This window comes from Trachurus japonicus, chromosome 1 (assembly GCF_045865225.1).
Source record: "Trachurus japonicus isolate A0001 chromosome 1, Traja_1.0".
Classification (NCBI taxonomy): domain Eukaryota; kingdom Metazoa; phylum Chordata; class Actinopteri; order Carangiformes; family Carangidae; genus Trachurus; species Trachurus japonicus.
The window spans coordinates 36602872-36626149 of record NC_140907.1 but is presented as its reverse complement, the minus strand read 5'-3'; the positions used below and the strand labels follow the sequence as shown (position 1 = coordinate 36626149).

Below are 23278 nucleotides of genomic sequence, written 5' to 3'. Positions count from 1 at the left end.
ATGGTCACCAAAAACTTCAGGGACGAACAGCCCCACCTAGAATATTTTTCACCAGCCGCCACTGGTTATATGTTATTAATATGAAGTGCTTGTTTTGCAGTTAATTATGCACATGATCCGTTTGATCCCAGAAAGGAAAAAAGGATCAATGCGCAGCCTCTGTTTCCTTTCTGATTGCGTCCGTCTGTCTGTTCAGAGTGGGAGAGAGAGACAGAGAACCCAATCCACCTGTCTGTAATGTAAGTTTGATTTGATATGAGTGTCAAGGTTTAATTACGGACACTAATGAGCGCGCAGCAGTGCGTAAAAGTCGTGCGTAATGACAGCTCCTCCTTGGTGCAACACAATAAACTGCACCTCTTCTTCCACTTGTGTCTTATTGACAGGTGGAGCCTATATGAATAATGATATAAATGCATAGTGAACGGTAAGAATGGAGAGTTTGACTAATAACTAGTCCAGTTCGAACTAATGAGGACCTTCCATTAGTTCGAACTCTCATTACTCCGATTGTCGGACCAATGGGAGTTCGAACCAATGGGAGGTCGAACTAATGGGAGGTCGGACTAATGGGAGGTCGGACCAGTGCCATGGACCCTCTTTAGCTAACGTTAGCTAACCCCTTCATCCTGCTGCTCTAACCTTGAATCTCAATCTGTTTCCTGTTTCTGTCTCTGACTTCCTGTGTTTGTTAAACTGTCCTAATTGAAAACGGGAACATACCATATGAGTCGTAGGGGTCGATGTTGGGGTTGGGCGTGTTCCAGCTCTGGATGGTGCCGTCCACCCCGCCGCTGAAGCACTGCTCGCCACTGGAGCTCATCGTGACGCAGAGGACAGCACCACTGAAGAAGACAGGAGACAGATGACGAATGAGTCTCATCTATCTATCTATCTATCTATCTATCTATCTATCTATCTATCTATCTATCTATCTATCTATCTATCTATCTATCTATCTATCTATCTATCTATCTATCCATCCATCCATCCATCCATCCATCCATCCATCCATCCATCCATCCATCCATCCATCCATCCATCCATCCATCCATCCATCCATCCATCCATCCATCCATCCATGCTGCTACCGATTCACTTCTAGGCTAAGGTGGCATTGGTGCAATAGCCTGTATATTTTATGAAATGCACACTCCTCTTGTATTTTTGTACTTTCTTTTTATTTTTGTACTATTTATATTGTTTGACTTGTGATATGGACCTGTGTCTGAAATAAAGCTTATATCCATCCATCCATCTATTTATCTATAGCTATCCATCTATGAATTCACCTGTGGGCTCTGAAGGTGTAGATGGGCTCGACATCCAGAGCAGCACATCTGGAGGGTTAAAGAGGAGAGAGGAGGTTAAAACCAGACAGGAAACAAGTCTTTTCTCTGACTTAACATTGAGTCCGCGTCTCACTTCTTTGCCGGCGCCGTCTTCTGGAGGTTCCACAGTTTGAGGGTGTGATCCTCGGAGGCCGTGACCAGGACCGGCTCCACGGGGTGGAAGGCCAGACTTCGGACCGAGTCGAAGTGGCTCCTCAGGGTGAACTTTGGGTTCCAGGTTTTCCTCAGAGCGTCTTTGTTGTTGGTGATCTGAGGGAGGAGGAGCATCCGACAGGTTAGGACTCAACTTCTGGCCTGACGGAAGCGCGTTGCTGCGATTAGCCTCTGATTGGTCGGAACGAGCCACCCGGCGGAAGTCCCGCCTCCGTGCTGCAGCTTTCACAGTCCGCCCGGCAAAGGGAAACATCAACAAACAACAACAGGAACCGAACCATGGAGCTATTATACATCCGTGTCTTGTAGGGCTGGGACGATATGCTTTTCTCATGATTCGATTCTTCTACAATTTTTGGGATGGAGATTCGATTTAAATTGCGATTCTACGATATTGCCGATTCTCTCGATTTTTAGCACACAAATACTATAGGAGCCTGTATGTAAAAAAGGAGGAGGGTCTGGCGAGCGAGACTACAGCGTTAATAAACTGGTCTCAGCTTTGACTCTCTGCCTCGATTCTGGTCTCACATTTGGGCTTATTCTGACAAAACGGTAGCTCCTATCAGAAAAAGAAGCAGACCGTGGCTGTCGTAAGGACTTCCTGAACGTTTTGATATGATTTTGGTGTTTCTACAGTAAATATTTTGGAAATACTTGCGAGTTAAATACAGGGGCCCTGTCTGCTTCTCTCAGAAAATCTTTGTATTGGACACCAATAGACAAGACTTGTGTCTACACTTTACAGTTTTAAATGGATGCTCCAGGTGAAAGTATGCCGGAGCAGTAGACATTTGAAAAACCCTTCTTCTCTGGAGGAGGGTCTGGCGAGCGAGACTAGGACTCGACAGGTGACACGGTGTCACTCAGACTGGACCGCAGCGTGTACGTGTGTGACTCACGTCGTAGGCCAGGCTGTCGGCCTCGTTGGCCACCGTCAGTCCGGCCAGTTCTCCCAGGCCCAGCTCGTTGGACACGGCCTCGTCCACCCGGCCCAGGATGAAGGACTTCCCCGACGACGGCAGGAACGTCAGCGCCTCTGTAGAGACCAGAAACACGGTGAGACCTCCGACCTCCAGGGGAACTACAGGTTTGGTTTTGTTTTGTTTATTAGGATCCTCATTAGCGGCAGCTATTCTTACTGGGGTCCAGGGGGATTGCACATGGTTCGTCAATACAATATGATGACAACACAGTCAATCACTCAATCAATAAGTAATCCAGAACCAGTCAATGAATGAATGAATCAATTAATTTGTGGTTAATTGAGCAAACAAAGCATTCTCTCTGTTTAAGAGATACTGATTTATAAGTAATTTAAAGTGAGTTTTACTGTTCTCTTCTTTGATGTTCCATTTCTGAATGACTGTTCTTTTGATGGCATTTGTCCTTATTGCTTTTGGTAATGAAAAGTTACCTCCTATGGCATTATCTGGTGATGTAATTATGTTTGTCTGTGCTTAATGATAAGTTCTGACATAGAATATGTGGAGTCATATTTATAATAAATACTAGTAATTAATAGAGTAATCTGTCTTTCACCAGTAACCAGCTAAGTGTCTTATGCATTTTAACAATGTTTGCTCTATAGTTACAGTTGAGTACTAGTATGCGTGCTGTTCTGTTTTGTATTAACTGTAATTTTATGATCATGTTTACAGTACTAGTACTGGGCCGTAGTCAAGGTTAGACAATATTAACGCCTGAATTACTTGTGTCTTTGCTTTTTGTGTCAAAAATGAAATATCACTTCCCATTTTAGCAGTTATCTTACTTATATGTTTTTTCCATGACGATTTATTATGTATGATAATTCCCAGAAGCTTGGTTTCTTGCACTTGTTTTATACATTCATCTTTTATTTTAAGGGTTAATTTTTACTGATGAAATTATCTGAACCAAATACCATGCTATTTCTCTTTAATACATCCAGAACCAGTGTGTTTCTCTTCACCCAATCAACCACTGACTTTAACTCTATATTTAGAACCATTTTTAATTAATTTATTGGTGCTACAAGTGAGGTTACCTTCATCTGGTCGTCCCACTTCATGCTCACTGAGTCTGGGTACACTGGGCCGGGAGGGGGGCGTCACCGACGGCTGCATGGAGGGAAGATCCTCAGCATCACGGAGGGTGGCCAGCATGTCCTGTAGCTTAGACCGGTTAGGTCCTGGTGGAGGGGGGGGGACATGATGAGTGCAACAGGAAGTAAAGAGTCAGAGTGATGTCATAGTGATGTAACAAACAGCAGCAGCTCCACAGGACGGAGGGAGTGAAATAAAGACAGAAACAGGAACCAAATGTTTCTGCTGCAGAACAAAGAAACATGAACCTCAGTGAGAGATGCTGCAGAAAAACAACAGGAAGGAAGAAAAGAAAAACATCAAACAGAGAGTGAGAGAGGAGGAGGAGGAAGAGACAGAGAGTAACAAAGGAGGAGGAGGAGGAGACCAGGCCACAGCTAATTCTGGATCAATAGTGACCTGATCTAAAAAACTGAATGTGTTGTTTCAATTATTTTCTACAGCCTCAAATTTATTTAATTATCACTGGGCAGAAAATAAATTACACAATGTTTATTCTCAGTGTGGAGACAGGAGAAGGATTTATAAATAATCATTTAACATCTGCTAATGATTAAAGCAGAAGTAAGTGATATATTTGTGTTAATATAAGTCTTACATAGTTATATCTTCCGACAGCAATCACTTACATAGAGTGTTTGGACCGAAACACGGGTCTGTCAGTCCCTCTGCTCTGCTCTGAGCCGAGGAGAAAACATTTCTCGTATCCTACAGTTTTTATCCAATGAGGAGAGAGAACGGCATGCAGGGCTGTGTGTGCAGCCAAGGGACGCCGTGAATGTGGTGACGTAGGGACGAGGACTGTTATGGTGCGTTCAAGGAAACTCGTAACTCGTGTTTTTCCGACCTGTGAAGTGGTACCAGTTCGATCTGGTACGAGTTCACGGGTCGGAAGTTACGAGTGGCCGTTATAGTGACTTTCACAGGTAAAACAGGTCGGAAAAACACGAGTGGGTTGCCTGGAACGCTACAAAGTCGTAAGTTGTGACTTGAAGCTGTAATTTACGGTTTCAAAAGCCTGCCTGGAACGCAGCATTAGCCGAAACGACCAGACCACTTACTTCTGCTTTAAGTGAACATAAAATGTTTTGATAGTTGTTCATCAACATCAGTGAACAGAGACCTGATCTGTGGAGCTGCAGTAACTCAGGAGGCCACAAGAGGGAGCAAACCTGTCTGAGCTCAGGATGGAGGTGGGAGGAGGAGGAGAGAGGAGGAAGAGGAGAGAAGAGGGGGAGGAGAGGAGGTGAAAGGAGGAAGAGGAGGAGGAGGGGAAGAGAGGAGGAAGAGGAGAGAGGAGGAGGTGGTGAGAAAAGGAGAAGAGAGGAGGAAGAGGTGAAGAGAGGAGGATGAAGCGGAAGAGGAGGAGAAAGAGGGGAAGAAGAGGATAGAGGAGAGATGAGGAGGAGGAGAAGAGAGGAGAAAAGGGATGGAGGAGGAAGAGGAGAAGAGAGGAGGAGGAAGAGGAGAAGAGAGGAGAGGAGGAGAAAGAGGGGAAGAGAGGAGGAGGAAGAGGAGGAGAGAGGAGAAGAAAGAGGAGGCGAGGAGAAGAAAGCAGGAAGCGAGAGGAGAAAAGAGGTGAAGGAGGAAGAGGAGAAGAGAGGAGGAAACGAGAGGAGAAGAGAGGAGGAAGAGGAGAGAAGATGAAGGAGAGGAGGAGAAGAGAGGAGGAAGAGGATGGAGGAGGGGAAGAGAGGAGGAAGAGGAGAGGAGAGGAGGAGAAGAGAGGAGGAAGAGGATAGAGGAGGAGGAGGGGAAGAGAGGAGGAAGAGGATAGAAAAGGAGAAGAGAGGAGGAAGAGGAGTAGAGAGAGGAGAAGAGAGGAGGTGAAAGGAGGAGGAGGAGAGAGGAGAAGAGAGGAAAAGAGTGGAGGAGGAAGCGAGAGGAGAACAGAGGTGGAGGAAGAGGTGAAGAGAGGAGGATGAAGCGGAAGAGGAGGAGAGAGGAGGAGGAAGAGGAGAAGAGAGGAGAAAGAGGGGAAGAAGAGGATAGAGGAGAGATGAGGAGGAGGAGAAGAGAGGAGAAAAGGGATGGAGGAGGAAGAGGAGAAGAGAGGAGGAGGAAGAGGAGAAGAGAGGAGAGGAGGAGAAAGAGGGGAAGAGAGGAGGAGGAAGAGGAGGAGAGAGGAGAAGAAAGAGGAGGCGAGGAGAAGAAAGCAGGAAGCGAGAGGAGAAAAGAGGTGAAGGAGGAAGAGGAGAAGAGAGGAGGAAACGAGAGGAGAAGAGAGGAGGAAGAGGAGAGAAGATGAAGGAGAGGAGGAGAAGAGAGGAGGAAGAGGATGGAGGAGGGGAAGAGAGGAGGAAGAGGAGAGAGGAGGAAGAGGAGAGGAGAGGAGGAGAAGAGAGGAGGAAGAGGATAGAGGAGGAGAGATGAGGAGGAGGAGAAGAGAGGAGAAGAGAGGAGGTGAAAGGAGGAGGAGGAGAGAGGAGAAGAGAGGAAAAGAGTGGAGGAGGAAGCGAGAGGAGAACAGAGGTGGAGGAAGAGGTGAAGAGAGGAGGATGAAGCGGAAGAGGAGGAGAGAGGAGGAGGAAGAGGAGGAGAAGAGAGGAGAAAGAGGGGAAGAAGAGGATAGAGGAGAGATGAGGAGGAGGAGAAGAGAGGAGAAAAGAGGTGGAGGAGGAAGAGGAGAAGAGAGGAGGAGGAAGAGGAGAGGAGGAAGAAGAGGAGGAGGAAGAGGAGGAGAGAGGAGAAGAAAGAGGAGGCGAGGAGAAGAAAGCAGGAAGCGAGAGGAGAAAAGAGATGAAGGAGGAAGAGGAGAAGAGAGGAGGAGAAGGAGGAGAAGAGAGGAGGAAAAGAGAGGAGGAAGAGGATAGAGGAAGGGTAGAGAGGAGGAGGTGAAAGGAGGAAGAGGAGGAGGAGAAGAGAGGAGGCGAGAGGAGAAAGAGGAGGAGGAGGATGGTGAAGGCCTGGTTCTTGACTTACTCTTGACCCCCTTCTTGCCCTTGCGCTCCTTCCTGTACTGCTCCTTCAGCTGAGCGATCAGCCCCTGGTCCACGTCCCAGGACACGTCGCCCAGAGGAGGCTCCTCCTTCTCTACGGGGGGGGAGGAGGAGGAGGAGGAAGAGGAGGAGGAGGGGGAGGAGGAGTGGGGGGCACAGGAGGAGGAGGAGGGTTAGAGGAGCAGCTTCCTGTCTCACAAACATTTGTAGAAATGATCAAAGTCAATCAAAGATAATTAATCATCAGAGTGGTGAGTCGGTCGCTGGGCGGAGGGATACGCTGCTGCTGCTGCTGCTGCTGCTGCTCACCAGGAAGCCTTCAGAGTGGGAACCAACTGGTAAGAAGCAGGTCAGGTACAAAACAGCAAAAGTTACCCCAAACGAACTGGGGTCCTGATTTTGGGCTACCTTTAACTCTGGGTGGCCTGAAAAGGTTAAAGTGTGCCAAGTCGCCTACTCATTTTAATGTAACAACTGCCGATGAGAACCGGTGTCAAAAAGGACAAAACGAAGACAAAAAAAAACAATCGATCACATTCATGATCAATTACCATGGCAACGAACGATGCTTCGAAGCTTCGATTTTTTTTGGGTCAGCCCTAGCCCATTCTGACATCATTACAGGCCACTCCCATGTGAAAATGGTGGTGCTGTCTGGTAATTCAAGACTGGGCCACACCCCCCATGTAGCCCAAAATGAATCATATTGGGTGACCTTTTTTCCAGGACGACTCCAAGGGCAGTCCAGGTACTTGGCCACGCCCCCGGGGTAGCCACCTTTGTCTGGGATGACTCCCAGGTCATTCTGGTCAACGTTTTGCAGAACGGCTCTGGGGAGCTGCAGCCCGTCCTCCTGTTGACCCATGAATACCCAGCAACCATTGGCCCACTGGGGGGGCGAACCCCATTCCGAAGAACCGCCATTCCGACGGTCTGCTATTCCGAAAATTTCCGAAGGTCCGCCATCCCAAAGGTGTCAATAGCGGTGTTTTATTTTGAAGGGTCAGGGTTAGGACCGGATTCTCTCGTGTTTCTTTGTTTGACTTCCTGCCCAGCTTGACACAATCGGTCGTGGAAAATAGATGACACGATCGCATCTGGTGTGTGTGAACAACGCAATCGGTCAGGGCCGGTGTGTCCCCAGCTGGCTAATAATGTACAGTGGGCTAATATACAAGACATAAAAGATACCAATACGCACCCCTGCGGGGATTCGACCCCGGTCACCTGAGTGGGAAGCAACTGCTCTACCCACTGTACTACTGCAGCAGTCAATTCACAGGGTTTACGGCAGCACATTTAACCAGCTTTGGCAGACCTTTTTTCAGGTTCAGAATGGCGGCCCATTTTCAAAATGAATCAAGGGCCGGCATTCCGAAACATGAAAGTTAATGGTGGCCCTTCGGAATGGTACCCTGGCCCACTGTAGGCACTTATGAATCTGTCAGAGTGCATTTTAGGCTACTTCTGGCATTGAAAAAGTTTTCTACCAGGCCACCCACCGTATGCCACCGATGGGTCCCTTTGTCAGTTTTTGACTCTGAGATTTCGGGGGCTTGTGCGACCCGTCGGTGGCATATGGTGGAAGCCCCCGAAATCTCAGAGTCAAAAACTGACAAAAGGGCTTGAGATTCATTTTCTGCTACTTCTTACACTGACAAAGTTTCCCATAAATACCCACCATCTTTGGACCACTTTTGAAGGTCACACGGGTCTGAAACTTTTCACAGTGGATGCCCCTGACCTCCTGATATACATACTGTAATTTCAGCATCCTAGACCCAAGCGTTGATGAGTTATTAAAGAAATAAATGTTTCCCGCCATTTTTAAATTCAAATTGGAGGAAGAGGGTTCTTTTTGGGCTACTTTTTTTTAATAAAGTGTCTTTTTGGCCACTGTACGGCGACCTTTGACCAGCAGAGGATCCTCAGGGGTCACTAAACAATAATCCAGAGGGGAAAAAAAAAATCCCTGTAGTTTTTCTCTTGGTTCAGATGGGTTTGGACCAAAATTATATAGAAATGACTTGGGTCATTTTTCCTCTTTTTTTGATCTCTGGTCTGATCAGATCAGTAGTTGTTCATAGTTTTGACTCTTTCATTCAAGTGAAGAAACGTTGCTACACATTTACGTCAACACGGAGCAGAACGAATGGAACAACATTCAGTTTCACTGTTTACATGATGTCATTTTCATTTCTTTTGGTTCAAGAAAAGGTTCATTCCACCTGTTTATTCTGAATCTTGAGCTTTTTATACTGAGCTTTTTCATTCAGTTTGGACTCTAAACCGATTCTAACCAGAATATTTGGCTCCATGTGAACACAGCTAGAGTTTACTGTTCCTTTAGCCATGACAACCGAGGTGTAGACCGGTACACCTGGTCCGACCAGAGAGGGAGGGAGGGAGCGTTCAAGAAGAAAGAGCTTCACAACAAAAACCTGTTTCATAACAGAGTGACACACACACACACACACACACACACACACACACACACACACTCGCAGTTTATAAACTGAGCTGTGTGTGTGTGTGCTGAGTCAGCGCTCCTTTACAACTCTCTGGACTGTGAAGTGTTGAATCACGAGCTGCGTGGGGAAGCTTTTTGTTGTCGGCCACATGACAGCGTGTGTTGCTAAGTAACAGAAAGAACAAGGTGTGTGTGTGTGTGTGTGTGTGTGTGTGTTGGGGGAGGGTGTTGTACAGTGGTCACCAGCTGAGAACTTTATTCTGAAAAGAGAGAGTTTTATAAATAGAGAGGAGAGGAGTCGTTGTTGATGATCGCTTCCAGACGCTGACGAACATCTACCCAGTCGTCAGCGGCTCGTCTCCATGGCGACCTGACGCCTCTACAAAGAGCGTTTTGTTGTTTTACTGTATTTTTTTTGGTCCATAAACTACAAACTGACCGACCGTCACTGTCAGAAGTCAGAAGGTTTGGATTAACTAAACACTAAATTGAATCCTCCCTCAGGTGCTAAAGGACATTAGCATATGTTAGCTGGTAAAAACATTTAACATTGACGACATTTCTGGTGCAGAAATCTGTCACCTGTCAGTTTGAACACATGATCGATCAGAGGATCAAACCTTTTAACACAGAGGGAGAAGTTTATTTCACTGTTCAAAAGATGAAGCAGTGATCTGAAGGAGTTCCTCAGGGCTCCGCTCTGGGCCCGCTCCCCGTGTCACCTTCATATTAGGGCTGTCACCATAGATATATATACTGACTAGATGCCGCCTTCTGCTTCTCAGCGTATGTCAATAGCGTCGCCATCTTGGTCCGGGGTTTCTGACCATAGACATAATATACGCCTGACAAGCAGTCAGACCCGGTCAGACCCTTGTAGAACAAATTTCAGTGTATTTATGCATGTGGGTGTGTGTCTGAGTATGTAAGTGTATGTTTAATACATTAAAAAAGAAATTATGAAAAATTTTCTAAATTTTTTTGTTGTTGTATCATAAATATATGTCTGACATTTATAATAAACCAAATGGCTTGAAAATCGGTTGAATATTCGGTGAGTTATGGTGATTTTAATGGTTGATAGACGTCTGCCTCTGTTGACTAGTGCAGGAAGTAGACACGGCTTCCCCTGGACCAAGATGGCGGCCGCGTTGACGCATTCCACTCAATAGAGCTGCCTGGGAACGCGGCATCTAGTCAGTATATACAGTATACTGTATCTATGGGGCTGTCACCAGCACCGATACTTCAATGCCAACACACAAAAACTACGTCGGTACCTGCTTTTTTTTGGTACTGTGAGATCCAGATATAGATACTTATCAGTAAGGTGACGTCACGATGCGTTCCACCTGGCCGCCGCCATGCTGGGTACCGAACACTGAGTTAACCTCTATTCAGCTCAGTGCAGCCACGTCCTCTCTGACCAGAAATGACTGCTGCCTGATGTAGTTTGGATATGGATATTTCTCATTTTGATGGCCTTGCCTTGAAAGCACACACCATTTCTGCTGAGACGATCTTTGACAGCGCGGTGCGCCGCTCTCTCTCCCGTTAACAGTTAATCTAGCTCACCCAGCGGACCTCCTCGTCTCTCTCTCTCTCTCTCTCTCGCTCGCTCTGTTTCTGTTAAGTTATAAGAAAGGGGGGAGGGAGAGAGGAAAAGTAGGTAAAAACCTGCTAGCTGCTAGCTGTTAGCTACCGTAGCTCAGGCGTCGGTCTCCCGTCAGGTAAAAGCTGCCGTTTATTCCTCAAATGAAGCTCATGAAGTTGTTGAGCCTCTCTAGTACAGTTATCCATCACTGCAGTTGAATTAGCCGCTAAACTGCTGGATGCTAAAACCGAGGGGGCGTCTGTGTGTTTACAATTCACGAAAGCAACGTGAACGTACGTGCCGCTCACAGTAGAGTGAGGCAGCCTCCCTTGGCGTAGGCTACATGTCTCCCAAGCTGTTTAATGACGGTAAAAAATGAAACAGAAAGTAAATATCCTGCATAGTTTCTCTTTTCTGTGCTGCGCTGATCAGAGCGGCGTCCCTACCTAGTGTATTTTACTTAGCAACGATCTGTTAAACAGGAATAACAGACTGTTAAATGCAAAATCAAGATGTAAATAAATATCAGAAATATCAATAAATTATCGGAATACGACATTCAATAGAGCCATGTAATAAAAAAAGGTTTATCCACTATTTTTGTGAGATTTGATGTCACAGCCATGGATGTATTAGGTCACAGCCCATAGACTGCCTTTGGAAGTCGGTACCCAAGATGGCGCTGTGACTGGCTGCGAACGCTGTGTGACGTCACGTGATATCTATCTATACAACTTTGCCCGGCGTGCGCTATGTCGAGTCCTGTCTTACCCCACTCTCCGCTGTCGTCGCCACTCCGGGACTCGGGGGATCCGTCCAGCTCGTCCGGACTGGCCAGGAAGTCGAAACCCTTCATGGCCTCCTCCGTGTCGGGGTCGTCGCTGAGGTCGGAGGTCGTGGAGGACGGCGTCGACGACTGCTTCTTCTTCACCATCTGTTAAATGATGCAAAGTGAGTAGTTAGCATTCTTCAGAGCGGCTGGAGCAGCGTTCCCACCACGTGGTACCGGCTCTACTCCACTCTTTCTTTCTTCAACAGGATCCCCATTAGTCATTCTTCCTGGCATCCGACATCCATACAACAACATACACAACATTCTCACTTACACATAACAAACATACATTTATACAAAACTAAACTAAAACTAAAACAAAAACAGCTCCCTTAGTAATAAACAAAACACAGTATTTGGACCACTTGTACACACATTAATTCCAAAAAAGTCTTTACACTAACTCCAGTTCCATTCAAACTGAAAACCATTCAAATTTTATAATTTGAAACATGTTAAATCATAAGAGAAACTGTTTTAACTGCATTTTAAACCGATCTTTATTACTTTTCATCAGCAATATGAATCGTCGACTCTGGTACCAGGTACTAAAGAGCATTTCCATTACAGGGTAGTAGCGCCTTTAGAGCAGCCGGTCGTCATAAAACATTTATTTATTCATGTAAATGTGGTGATATCTGTCCAGGGCCCCGAGGCAGCGCTGCTGTTCTGTTCAGTTCACACCTGAAGCTTCACTTTACAAACTAATGTGGCTGATACAGTTGTAGAAAACCAACATTTATCTGCCAGAAGGAATTATATCAGCCAGTGGTGAATCTCCAGAGAGCTGAGTTGAGTCGAGTCGAGCCGATACCACTAAGTGGAAATGCAGCATTAGTGTAGTTAGCATACTTTAGAACAGTTAGAGTAGTTATTAAAGGTACATTGTGTAGGAATTACTCCCATCTAGTAACTCAATCGTATTTTTCATGCTGCATTCACGTGAAATTGGGCAGACGGCAGACGGACGACAGCCGCTGCACGTAACGGCATAAACAAGCCTCTATGTAAACAAGTGGTCCGTCAGCACGAGGCAAAACAATACACGTGACAATATGTTGTCATGGCGATGTCGTATCGTTTACCTGGCCCACGTTTTACCGTCTTTCTCTGGACTTCTGTGATTAAAATGACATCTGGTTTGTTAGCGACGGCCGTCTGCCCGACTGCAGGTGAATGCAGCATCAGTGTAACGCTCCATTCCTCCTCACTGCGTTACCGTGGCGACTTTTCACAGACGCCACCTCGACCTGAGCCGTCAGCTTCGGTGTCTCCGCTGAGTTTCCGTGGTTTCCTACCGTCACGCTGCCACTGAACGTAAAAACATGGAGACACCACATGGCAGCCAGCACCGAGCTTACCTGCTCCATGGAGATATGAATGATATGAACGGCTCATTCAGAGCTGAAAGGAACACTTCAGTTTGTTGATGGGGGGGATTACTGATTAATGAAAAACAGACTTTTGAACCAAATAATTGATTTTCGTGAATAGATAACAGGAGAAGTTACACAATGTCCCTTTAACTCATTGAGTGCCAGCCCTTTTATAAAATGGTCAGTGCCATGTGCCAGCGTTTTGGGGCATTTTGAGTAATATTTCAAGACCCAGAGAATATTTTGTACTATGACTCTGAAAGGAAAGAGGAGACTCTCTATTTAACTAGGGAAAAAACCATTTGTTTGTACCTTGTTCCATTCTTGATAAGTTGAATAGAGCCTGGTTGCACCAAAAAGACCACTTTTTTTCTAGAAAGCTGAGAAAAATGCATTTTTGTGAAAGAGAGTCTCTCAAGAAAAACAGTGATTTATCCGTTTTAATTTTGGCTTCAAAAACATGTAAGACATCTGAAAATTTCATTTCACATGTTTTTTCATTGAGAATCATCTCTGACCTAAGAGCCTTTGTAGCGTCTTTTAGCTTTAAATTGTGAGTCCTTCATGTTTTACTGCCCCCTGCTGGTCACGTGCAGCTCTAGCCGCCCCACACTGTGTAGGTGTGTGTTGCCGTGTCTGGTCTTACTGTAGCCAGGTCCAGGAGGGTCTTGTCCCTCGCCTCGCTGTCCTCGTCCTCGTCCTCGTCGCTGAACTCCGCGGCGGCGCTCTCGATGAACTTGAAGGCCTCCAGCACGGTGGCCGAGTCGGACGCGTCGGGTTTACTGAGCATGCCGCTGTCCTTCGGGGAGGACGGCTCGGTGCCGTTCACCATCGGCTCGCCTCTCCTCTCCGACGGCTTCTCTGTGGACTCTCCGGTCAGACCGAGCAGCGCCCTGACCCGCTGAGACTTCACATCCAGGATGGTGTCGGTGTAGCCCACCTCCTGCAGGTACCTGCAGCACAACGGGAGGAACGACATCAGACCTGGGGTGGGTTTCAGTCCGAATGCTTCCATACTGATGCTGCGTTCCAGACAACTCCGAACTCTGAGTTTTCTGAACTCCTACTTGACAGTGAAGTGCAATCGAATGCCACGTCATGTCGGACCCCGACTTCTCTGAGAATCAGTTGTACCCAGTCAACGGTAAAACATCAATAAAATGCATTCACAAGGCCAAAATACATTAAAACGTTATGAAATATACAATATTTACTTCCGATTCATGTTAATCTTGCATCCCCAATGCTTTGAAGTCAGAAATCTGAGTTTTCAACTGGGAGATTCAGAGTTCTGAGTCGTCTCCAACACAGCATCTCTTGAGTGTGTAAGTGCGTTTACACTGTTACACGACAGTGAACTCATGGAAGGGTTCACACTGAGACACGGCTCTAGCTTTGTGTTGCAGCCTGTAACATCTGACTGAGGAGGTCGTCCTCCTGACTCCGGGTCAGATCACTTCTACAGGTTCAGATGTGAAAACACAGTTGAGGGGTAAACTGTTGTGTGGACAGTCGATGTGGGAGTCCAAAATATACAACACATTAAATAAATAAAGATACACAACATATAAAACACACAAAACATGACGACACGGCCTCCCAGGATAACATCCCCAACCATTCACGGTGTTCGTCAGTAAAAGAGCTCCAGTGCAAAGGCAAAAAGGCAAGTGTGTTAGCTCAGGCCTGGTTCATTCAGTGATGAAACTGCTGCAGACACAGAACTGTTCCTGGAGCGCTTTTTTTCCAAGCGAATGTTTGGAAAAAATCTTAGAGAAATTTCTTGAAAAGGACCCCACTTTGAGAATCACTGTGGTAGAGAGATGACCAGCTGGGTTTAGACGTTTTCGTCCCTCAGTGCCCGAGGTTACCAAACCATGCCACCAGAGAAAAAGACAAGAGATAAATTAAATAGGGCTGCAACTAACGATTAGTTTCATTATTGATTAATCTGTCGACTATTTAAACAATTAATCGATTAGTTGTTTGGTCAATAAAATGTTTAAAAATGTTTAAAAACATCAATCAGTGTTTCTCAAACCACCAGACAACGTCCTCAAATGTCTTGTTTTGTCCACAAACTAAAGAGAGACTCAGTTTACTGTCATAAAGGAACAAAGAAACCAGAAATATTCACCTAGAATCAGAGAATCTGGAATTTTTTCTCTTAAAAACTACTACTCAAACCGATTATTAGATTATCAGAATAGTTGACGATTAATTCAATAATCGATTATTGTTCAACTAATCGATTTTTTGTTGCAGCTCATTTCTGCGGGACGACGGCTGTCCCTAGAGACTTGTAGGTTGGACTTTGAAGATCGTTAGGACCTGAGTTGGAGCAGGCAATCAGAAATCAATAATCATGTGTTTGTTTGTACCTTATCTCCATTGTCTCTATTTGTTACCGAATCACATTGCACTTTATCTCTTTATTTTTTTCTCATTTCTGTTCATTTTGCTCATATAACATTGATTATGTATGCACTTTATCTCTTTTTTTTCCTATGTTTATTTGTTAGCCATTGAAATTTGTCTTGCTGTAATTTGTTATAGGGGTGGAACCTATGTACAAGCCAACTGGCTTCGTTCCCTCCTTGCACCATTGAAATTTGTGTGCTAAATAAATAAACTCTAAACTCTAATGTCCTTTATGTTCAGTTCCAAGAACGAGACCCCGACTCCAACGACTGGACCTGACATGAGAGGTTCAAGGCCTCAGAGACCGGTCGGACTCAACAGACTCAACAGAACCAGACTCACCCTCAGTCCTGATGAAACAAACGCGTTTTCAGTCCTAGTCTCCAGTCCTGAAACGTCCCGCAGACCCTGAACTCAACCTTCACAGGAACCTGAACGCAGCGTTTTATATCCAGAGGTTTTAAATCCAGAGTGAAGACGAGTTTATTCTGAATAAGATCTAGTGTGAGAGAGGAAGGTCACCCCTCCTCCTCCTCCTCCCCCCTGTACCAGCCTCTCCGATCGCAGCGGCCTCCACACAATCCTCCATTCACTGTCACCACACACACACACACACACACACACACACACACACAGATGGCAGACACAGCAGCAGCAAACACACACACACACACACACACACACACACACACACACACACACTGTAAACACACACTCAGACCTAGAGCCTCCTCTTCTCCGTGCTCGTATCCCTCCGCCACTCAGTCAACACTATAGTTCCTGTCACTTCCTGAACACCTGAAAACAAAGATGGCCGCCGCCCAGACTAAAGAAAAAACTAAACAATAAAATCAAACACGAACACACCAGGGAGACAGAGAGGATGCTGGGAATTCACCACCATGTTTGATTAGATGTTCATGTGTGTGTGTGTGTGTGTGTTGATGTTCATGTGTGTGTTGATGTGTGTATAAACTCACTGTCTGAGCAGCTGGCGTCCTTGTTTCCAGCTGAGCTGATGGCTGCTGCTGTTTGGAGGACTGGGACCCTCACTGTCCTCACCCCCCTCATCTGGAGGGGAGAGGGGGAGAGAGAGAGAGAGGGTTATCCACTCATTCATTCATTCATCCATCCCTCCATCCTTTCCCTCTCATCTCAGCTCTTCCACCTGAGTATAAGCCGCACCAGCTAAATTTTAAAGGGACAACGAAGAGTTTCTCCATCGGCAGAATGAAAAATTATGCGACCATAAAACAAGTCTCTAATGTCTATTAATGTGGATGAATCTACGTTACCCACACTTGTTAATGGGCCCATTTTCAATAAATATATCGTTTTGTCTCTATCGTTATTTTGTTATTATTAGTGGTGGAAAGCGAGTACTCCAAACTACTATTTCCTTACTTTCGGTTACGTGGCGAGTCATGAGAATAACGCCGCCGAATCTCCGTTTATGGTGGGAACTACGACGGTATGTGATCGTCTTCCAACCTCTGACTTTAATTCTTGATGAATGAAAACATGAGTCTGTCTTGCGCCGGTCAAAGAATTTCACGGTGTGCACGGAGGCTCATAAATGTAGTGTGAAAACGCTTTGCTTTTCCAAAACTCCACGTTGTCCCTTTAAAAGAAAATACAGGGGCCAACCTCCGTCGTCATCCCGGGGGAGCCAAAACGAGCCAAGTAACGTATTCGCACGCTTTTAGAGGTTTACCGCTGGCTGGTTACATTCTTTTTAGGAGATTAATATTGGTCTCGTTGATGAAATTTAACAACTGTGGCAGTCGCATTAGTTTGTTTGAATGAAAAGTGAGCAGGGCTGCCTCTGGGCTACGGACTGAAATCACCACATTTACGTAAATAAATAAATGTTTTACAATGAACCGATCAGTCTAATACATTTTATTTTGTTAAGTCAACACGGCTACTGCACATGGCAAAGATTACCCCTTTATGACTTAAAATTACTCGGTATTTCTATGGGAGTCCTATCGCCACTCTGTTATATCAATCGCTCTGGTCGGCAGTAGTCGGGGCGGTGTGTTTCACTGCTTCCTTTCTCTCGACTTAAGGTTGTATGGATCGTATTCGATATATTTTTCAAATCTTTGGGAGTACTCGCTTTCCATCATTCATGTTGTAACATGAGATATTTACACAGACAGACAGTAGGGAACTGTGACAGTCCTCTCGCTTTTCCGCTGTTTTGGTTACGCTCCTCTCGCCCATGTGCATTTGTTTACAACAAAGCCGGTTGAAAAATCAATAAATGGAGCGACCGGTTAACGTTATATAACGATGTTACAGTGTGTTTGTTTGTGTAGTCTTAAAGCAGAAGTAAGCGGAATATTTGTGTTAATATAAGTCTTAAATAGTTCTATCTTCCGACAGCAATCACTTCTATGGAGTGTTTGGTCTGAAACACGGGTCTCTCAGTCACTCTGCTCTGCTCTGAGCCCAGGAGAAAACTTTCCTTATATCCTACAACCTTTATCCAATGAGGAGAGAGAACGGCATAAAGGGGCGGTCCTCTCTGTGTGTGCAGCCAAGGGATGCGCCTGAATTTGGTGACGTAGGGACGAGGGCGGGGACTGCTAACTCCATCGGCTGACAAGAAGTTAGCCAAAACCACCGGATCACTTACTTCTGCTTTAACCGTCATAAACACAAGATTATGGGTTACGGAGCGCGTTTGTGTCGCGGTGCAGCAGAGACGAGAGCTGGGACACCGGGGCGGGGGGAAAAAAGTAGCGGCTTATAGTCCGGAAAAGTACGGTATTCGACTATTCAAAAATCAGTGCCCATCCCTAATACAGTTGACTAGTGCTAGTGGCGAATGACGGATCCTAATATCATTGGCTGATGAATCGTGAGCAACGTGACGCATAATTCGTGTGCCTGCATTATATCCGATGTGACCCCGGATTTACTCGAAAATAGAATTTTGCACAAAGTTTGGGCTACATCGTCTGATAGATGAGTTATTACACTAATGTTAAGACCCATAGTGGGCTTGAATTAAATTTTCTGTTCAGAATACCTTAAAAGCTCTATGGTGCTTATTTAATGTCAACGAGTAGACGACCAGACTCCTAGGACTGTAGATCTCTATCAGTGGAAAGACAACTTGGATGTGTTCTTTCTTTTTTACTGCATTGCCAAAGTATCGATCAGGACTCGGTATCGGCAGATAATCTAAATCAAATGATTCTTGATCCTCCAGATGCTGCAGGTGGTCTTACCTGAGTCATAGCTGGGGGGTCTGATCTCCCCCTGGTTCAGCTCAGTGCCGTACTTCAGCTTATGGTGCTTGGCCCTGAGGGACACACACACACACACACACACACACACACAGACACAGACACAGACACACACACTGATTACTCTTTCTACTTCCTGTAAAGACCTCGCCAAAATAAAACAGAACATCACTAGTTAAAGGACAGTTCCAGTCAAATCCAACCTGGGCTCTATAGTTTCTAATATTTCAGCTCTGTTACTGTCTCCTGTCCTGCAGTAGTTCTGTCTGTCCCTGCATCGCCACGGCAACGTAGAAGGTTTAGGGTGTTTACATCCCATAAACAAGACAACATCAGATGTCAGAACAGACACCGAGGGGTTTGTTACCTTCAAGAAAGACAGAACTACTGCAGGACAGGAGACAGTGAAAAGAAAACCAACACATTCATTCTGTTAGAAACTAGAGCCCAGGTTGGATTTGACTGGAACTGTCCTTTAATGTGGAATCTGAGGTGATGAATGTCCTCTATGACGTCCCCTGAGTCAGAGGTCAGAGGTCAGAGGTCACTCACCTCTCCTGCTTGAGGGCGTACTCCAGCATCTTGATGCGTCTCACCAGGTCTTTCTTCAGGTTCTCCTGACCGCGACGCTCGCCCTGCAGGAAGGCAATCTGAGCCTGACGGGACAGACGGGACAGACGGGACAGACATGGAGAGACGGGGGGACACAGGAGGACAGGGAGACAGGAGAGGAGACATGAGGACATAGAGAGGAGACATGAGGACAGACAGAGTCAGTGTTGTGGGCCTGTCCCAATATGCACACTCGATCACACTTACACACTTGGCCACTAGGCGTGCGCGTTCATGTTCTTACTGTGCGTTCACACCAAAAGCTTCCAAAGCGTCAAAAACGCTCGAGGATGGGCGTCAGACAAGACAGCTTCCAAAACAGCAAATATTTTCAGCCGCTTTGGTCACTCGTCACGTGACTGGCGTCAAAGTTCGATCGCGCTGGTCATTGGGGAGCCGAAATACAAAAAAAAAAAAAAAAGGCAGCCGACGGACATCTCTATTCTGACAGGCTGCCGCCGGTTGCCGCTGAACCGCGTCATAGCTAATTACCCTAAAGTTAAACCTGGCTCAACTTCTCATCTGGTGACGCCTGTTGACGTTTGGACGCTCAGTGCCGCCGGGCTCTCATTGAAAATGAATTGACTTCCGGCATTTTGACGCTTTGGAAGCTTTTGGTGTGAACGCACAGTTAGTGTCAGTGCTCAGTGTGTCCCATTTCTCCAACGACTGAAAGTGCAGCCGCTTGATTTGCACTTTACCCACACTTATGGTAAGACCGCATCCGAGCGGTATTTGGCCAAGTATAAATCCCACAATGCACCACGGTGAAGTCCGCCGTCACCCAGAGCCACAAGCCACGTTTAGGAAATGTGATTGAATTAATCTCAATAAAATAAAATAAACTTTCTATCTCATAATTATGACTTTTTAATGTCATATTTTATATTCATCATGCTCTGTTCATGTTTTTATTTTATTTTTTTCGTTTTTCTTGTTTGTTTTATTTACTTACGGAGTTGAGCTTATCATTTATGATTTGAATCTTGCGCATGGAGACACTTGATGAGATGAGACTGTGATCCAGCAGCACTGTTTATTAAAACTGTTGTTGTGCTGTGTGTTTGTGTGTGTGTGTGTGTGTGTGCGCAATGGCACAGGCTGCACTTGTCAAGTTTGTCCCGATTGCTTTTAAAGGGATAGTTCACCCAAAATTCAAATTGCACTCATTATCTACTCCCCCTCATGTGGACTAAGGGCTGGGAGAAGTTTCAGAGTCCTCCGTGGCTTCTCTGAGTTACAGGGGGTCTCGGCGTAGCAGTGCATGTCCATATAACGGTTGCAAATGGATACCAACTGTCTTCGTAACAGCCCCGAAATGCGAAAGTGCGATTACTGACGCCGGCGCAAATCGCGCGGGATTTGGACGGACCAGGAAGAGGAGCTTCGAGAAGCTTCTGCTACAAACAAGCTTGAAATATAGACTTATTAAATTTTCTTCGGAACGATTTCACATTTCGGGGCTTCAATACAAGACAGACATTACATACGAGCAGCATGGAGGTATTTGGATGTTTTTTGGTGTGTGTTTTTTGTGACGAAGACAGTTGGTATCCATTTGCAACCGTTATATTGACATGCACTGCTACGCCGAGACCCCCTGTAACTCAGAGAAGCCACGGAGGACTCTGAAACTTCTCCCAGCCCTTAGTCCACATGAGGGGGAGGAGATAATGAGTGCACAGGAGTTTTTGGAAATGTCATGTGATGTAATAGGCTACTTGGTGTCTGAACGCAGGTGATTCACAAAAGCAATCAGTGCACCTGACTCTGATTATTACCTCCAAATGCCCTGACGAAGACCGCGAGGTCGAAACCGGTCGGCGTCTAACATTTTAATAAGAAGATATGCCCTAATTTAAACTAAAGGATTTTTAAAGGAAATTCCTTGGCTCGTCGGAGTGCCTGAAGTAAGCTTTTTTGCTTTTGCTCTTCTAGATTGATTGATTTAATTGAAATTCTTTATTCAGTCGCATCACACAATAACATTATCGACACAAAACATTATTGACAAAAAATAGTGACTGAAAAGGCACAGGCAGATAATGAGTGCAATTTGAATTTTGGGTGAACTATCCCTTTAAATATTCCCCGCCACACACTTGGCCACTTTATACATGCTTGAACACTATATGCAAATATACGTTCCGCCGGCAAAACGTCACCAAAGTGTGTGTGTGTAACCGAGCGCACTGAGCCAAGTGTGGAGACATGGGACCCAGACGAGGCCCCGAGGCCCCAAAGCCTCCTGGGAAACGTGTCGCGGTCGACCGACGGTCTGGACAGACGGACCAGAGGCTCGTGACCGACCGACGCCGTCGTCTTAACGTCAGAGCTCAGGAGGACGAGGATGCAGCTCATCGCCGTGGGAACAGACGTCATGTGAGCGACAGGAGGTCAAAGGTCACAGAGAGAGAGAGAGAGAGAGAGAGAGAGAGAGAGTCGGTTCAGTCGCTTCAGACTCAAACCATCACACACACACACACACACACACACACACACACACACACACACACACACACACACACACACACACACACACACACACACACACACACACACACACACACACACACACAGAGGAGGAAGTAGGACACTTCATTCATAAAGTGGGTCGCTCCAGCTGTGACTCCGCCCCCGCCTCAGTGACATCATCATCAACAGTCTGTGATGCGTTCAAGGACCAGCTTCATGCAGATGTTCCTGTCAGATCGTGGTCAGATATTCTAAAGTGGCTAAGACCATAAATATTAATTTTAGATTTAACACCGCTAAATATTTTGCAGTTAAAACAATGATTCTTTTGGGGAAAACATTTATATTTAAGGCTCAATTAAAAAGGAATTTTGATATATTTTTTTAAAAAATAAAATGCAACGTCAATTTCTTTTGGAAAAAAGTTCACACTTAAGTACACACTATTAAGCATTAATAAATACTGAGTTCTTCATTTATAACACATGAATATTGATTAGTATGTAGTTTATATATACAGTTAGTGCTTATCAATGATTTTTAACTGTGTTTATAAACTACACACTAAGTATAAATGTGTTATAAATGATGAATTCAGTGTTTATTAATGCTTAATAGTGTGGACTTATTATAAAGTGTTACCGGAAAAAATAATCGCAACAAATCAAGACAAGGTATGAATGCAAAACAAAAAATGGGAAAAAAAGTGAGTAGTAGCTGTAAATTTAATTTTCATATGTTTACATTCTTCTTTTTTTTTTAAAGTTTTTTTTTTTTTTTAGCACTTTTCTGTCCTGTTTCTGCTCCCGGTTCTGCTTTGTTTTATGTCGTCATGTTTTGTTTCGTTTTGTGTGTTGGTCGGTGTTACATTGTAGGTTTCTAAATGTGTATACGTCTTTGCCCGTTTCCATTAAATATAAATCAATTTAAATAAAAAGTTTCTGTGAGACCATGTGGAGGAGCCGATCCCGGGAGCCTTCAGTCTGAATCCAGGGCAAACTGTGACCCACTTGGTAAAAATTCCCATCAGCCCCTCTGTCTGTCTGTCTGTCTGTTGGGTCGCTGCTCTACATCTCAGACAGAAGGAGTGAAGCTCCACCTCTGGACGACTCTGACCTCCAACTTCCTCCTACTTCGACTCCGACTCCGTTCTGACTCTGTTGGGAACGCCGCCAGAGCAAATCGCTCCCGGTCCAGTCAGTCAGAACATTTCCACCGCGTCTCACAGCTCCGGCGTCCGAGATAAATACACAGCAGGTCTATTTTTTTTTGCCGGATCACACAGCCGTCTCTTATCAATCGGATCGCACCACACACAGGAAGTCAAACGCACCGAGCTTCCGGTAGATTTTCAAAATAAAACACAACGGCAAACTTTCCGATCGTACATTTTTTGTTTGTTTTATTCCTTGGCTGTTTTTATTGTTTTAAAGGGACAACGAGGAGTTTCTATTTGGTTATAAAAATGTTAATGTGGATGAATCTACGTTACCACTTGTTAATGGGCCCAGCGTTTCTTTACTTTCGGTTTTGTGGCGAGTCATGAGAATAACGCCGCCGAATCTCCGTTTATGGTGGGAACTACGACGGTATCTGATCGTCTTCCAACCTCTGACTTTAATTCTTGATGAATGAAAACATGAGTCTGTCTTGCACCGGTCAAAGAATTTCACGGTGCGGAGGCTCATAAATGTAGTGTGGAAACAC

The 23278-nt window shown here is 45.4% G+C and overlaps 1 protein-coding gene across 1 annotated transcript in view; it reads right to left on the bottom strand.

The window, feature by feature from the left end:
- The window catches only part of LOC146992471 (striatin-like), a 39338-nt gene that overhangs the window by 5983 nt on the left and 10077 nt on the right, over positions 1-23278 (bottom strand). The window contains exons 2-12 of the mRNA XM_085790697.1: positions 19037-19140; positions 18467-18540; positions 16205-16295; positions 13450-13756; positions 11367-11529; positions 6515-6625; positions 3535-3678; positions 2408-2544; positions 1426-1601; positions 1293-1340; positions 724-845 (exon numbers count right to left, since the gene is read on the bottom strand). Coding sequence (XP_085646823.1) covers positions 724-845; positions 1293-1340; positions 1426-1601; positions 2408-2544; positions 3535-3678; positions 6515-6625; positions 11367-11529; positions 13450-13756; positions 16205-16295; positions 18467-18540; positions 19037-19140 — 1477 coding nt within the window. The remainder of the gene's footprint in view (positions 1-723; positions 846-1292; positions 1341-1425; positions 1602-2407; positions 2545-3534; positions 3679-6514; positions 6626-11366; positions 11530-13449; positions 13757-16204; positions 16296-18466; positions 18541-19036; positions 19141-23278) is intronic.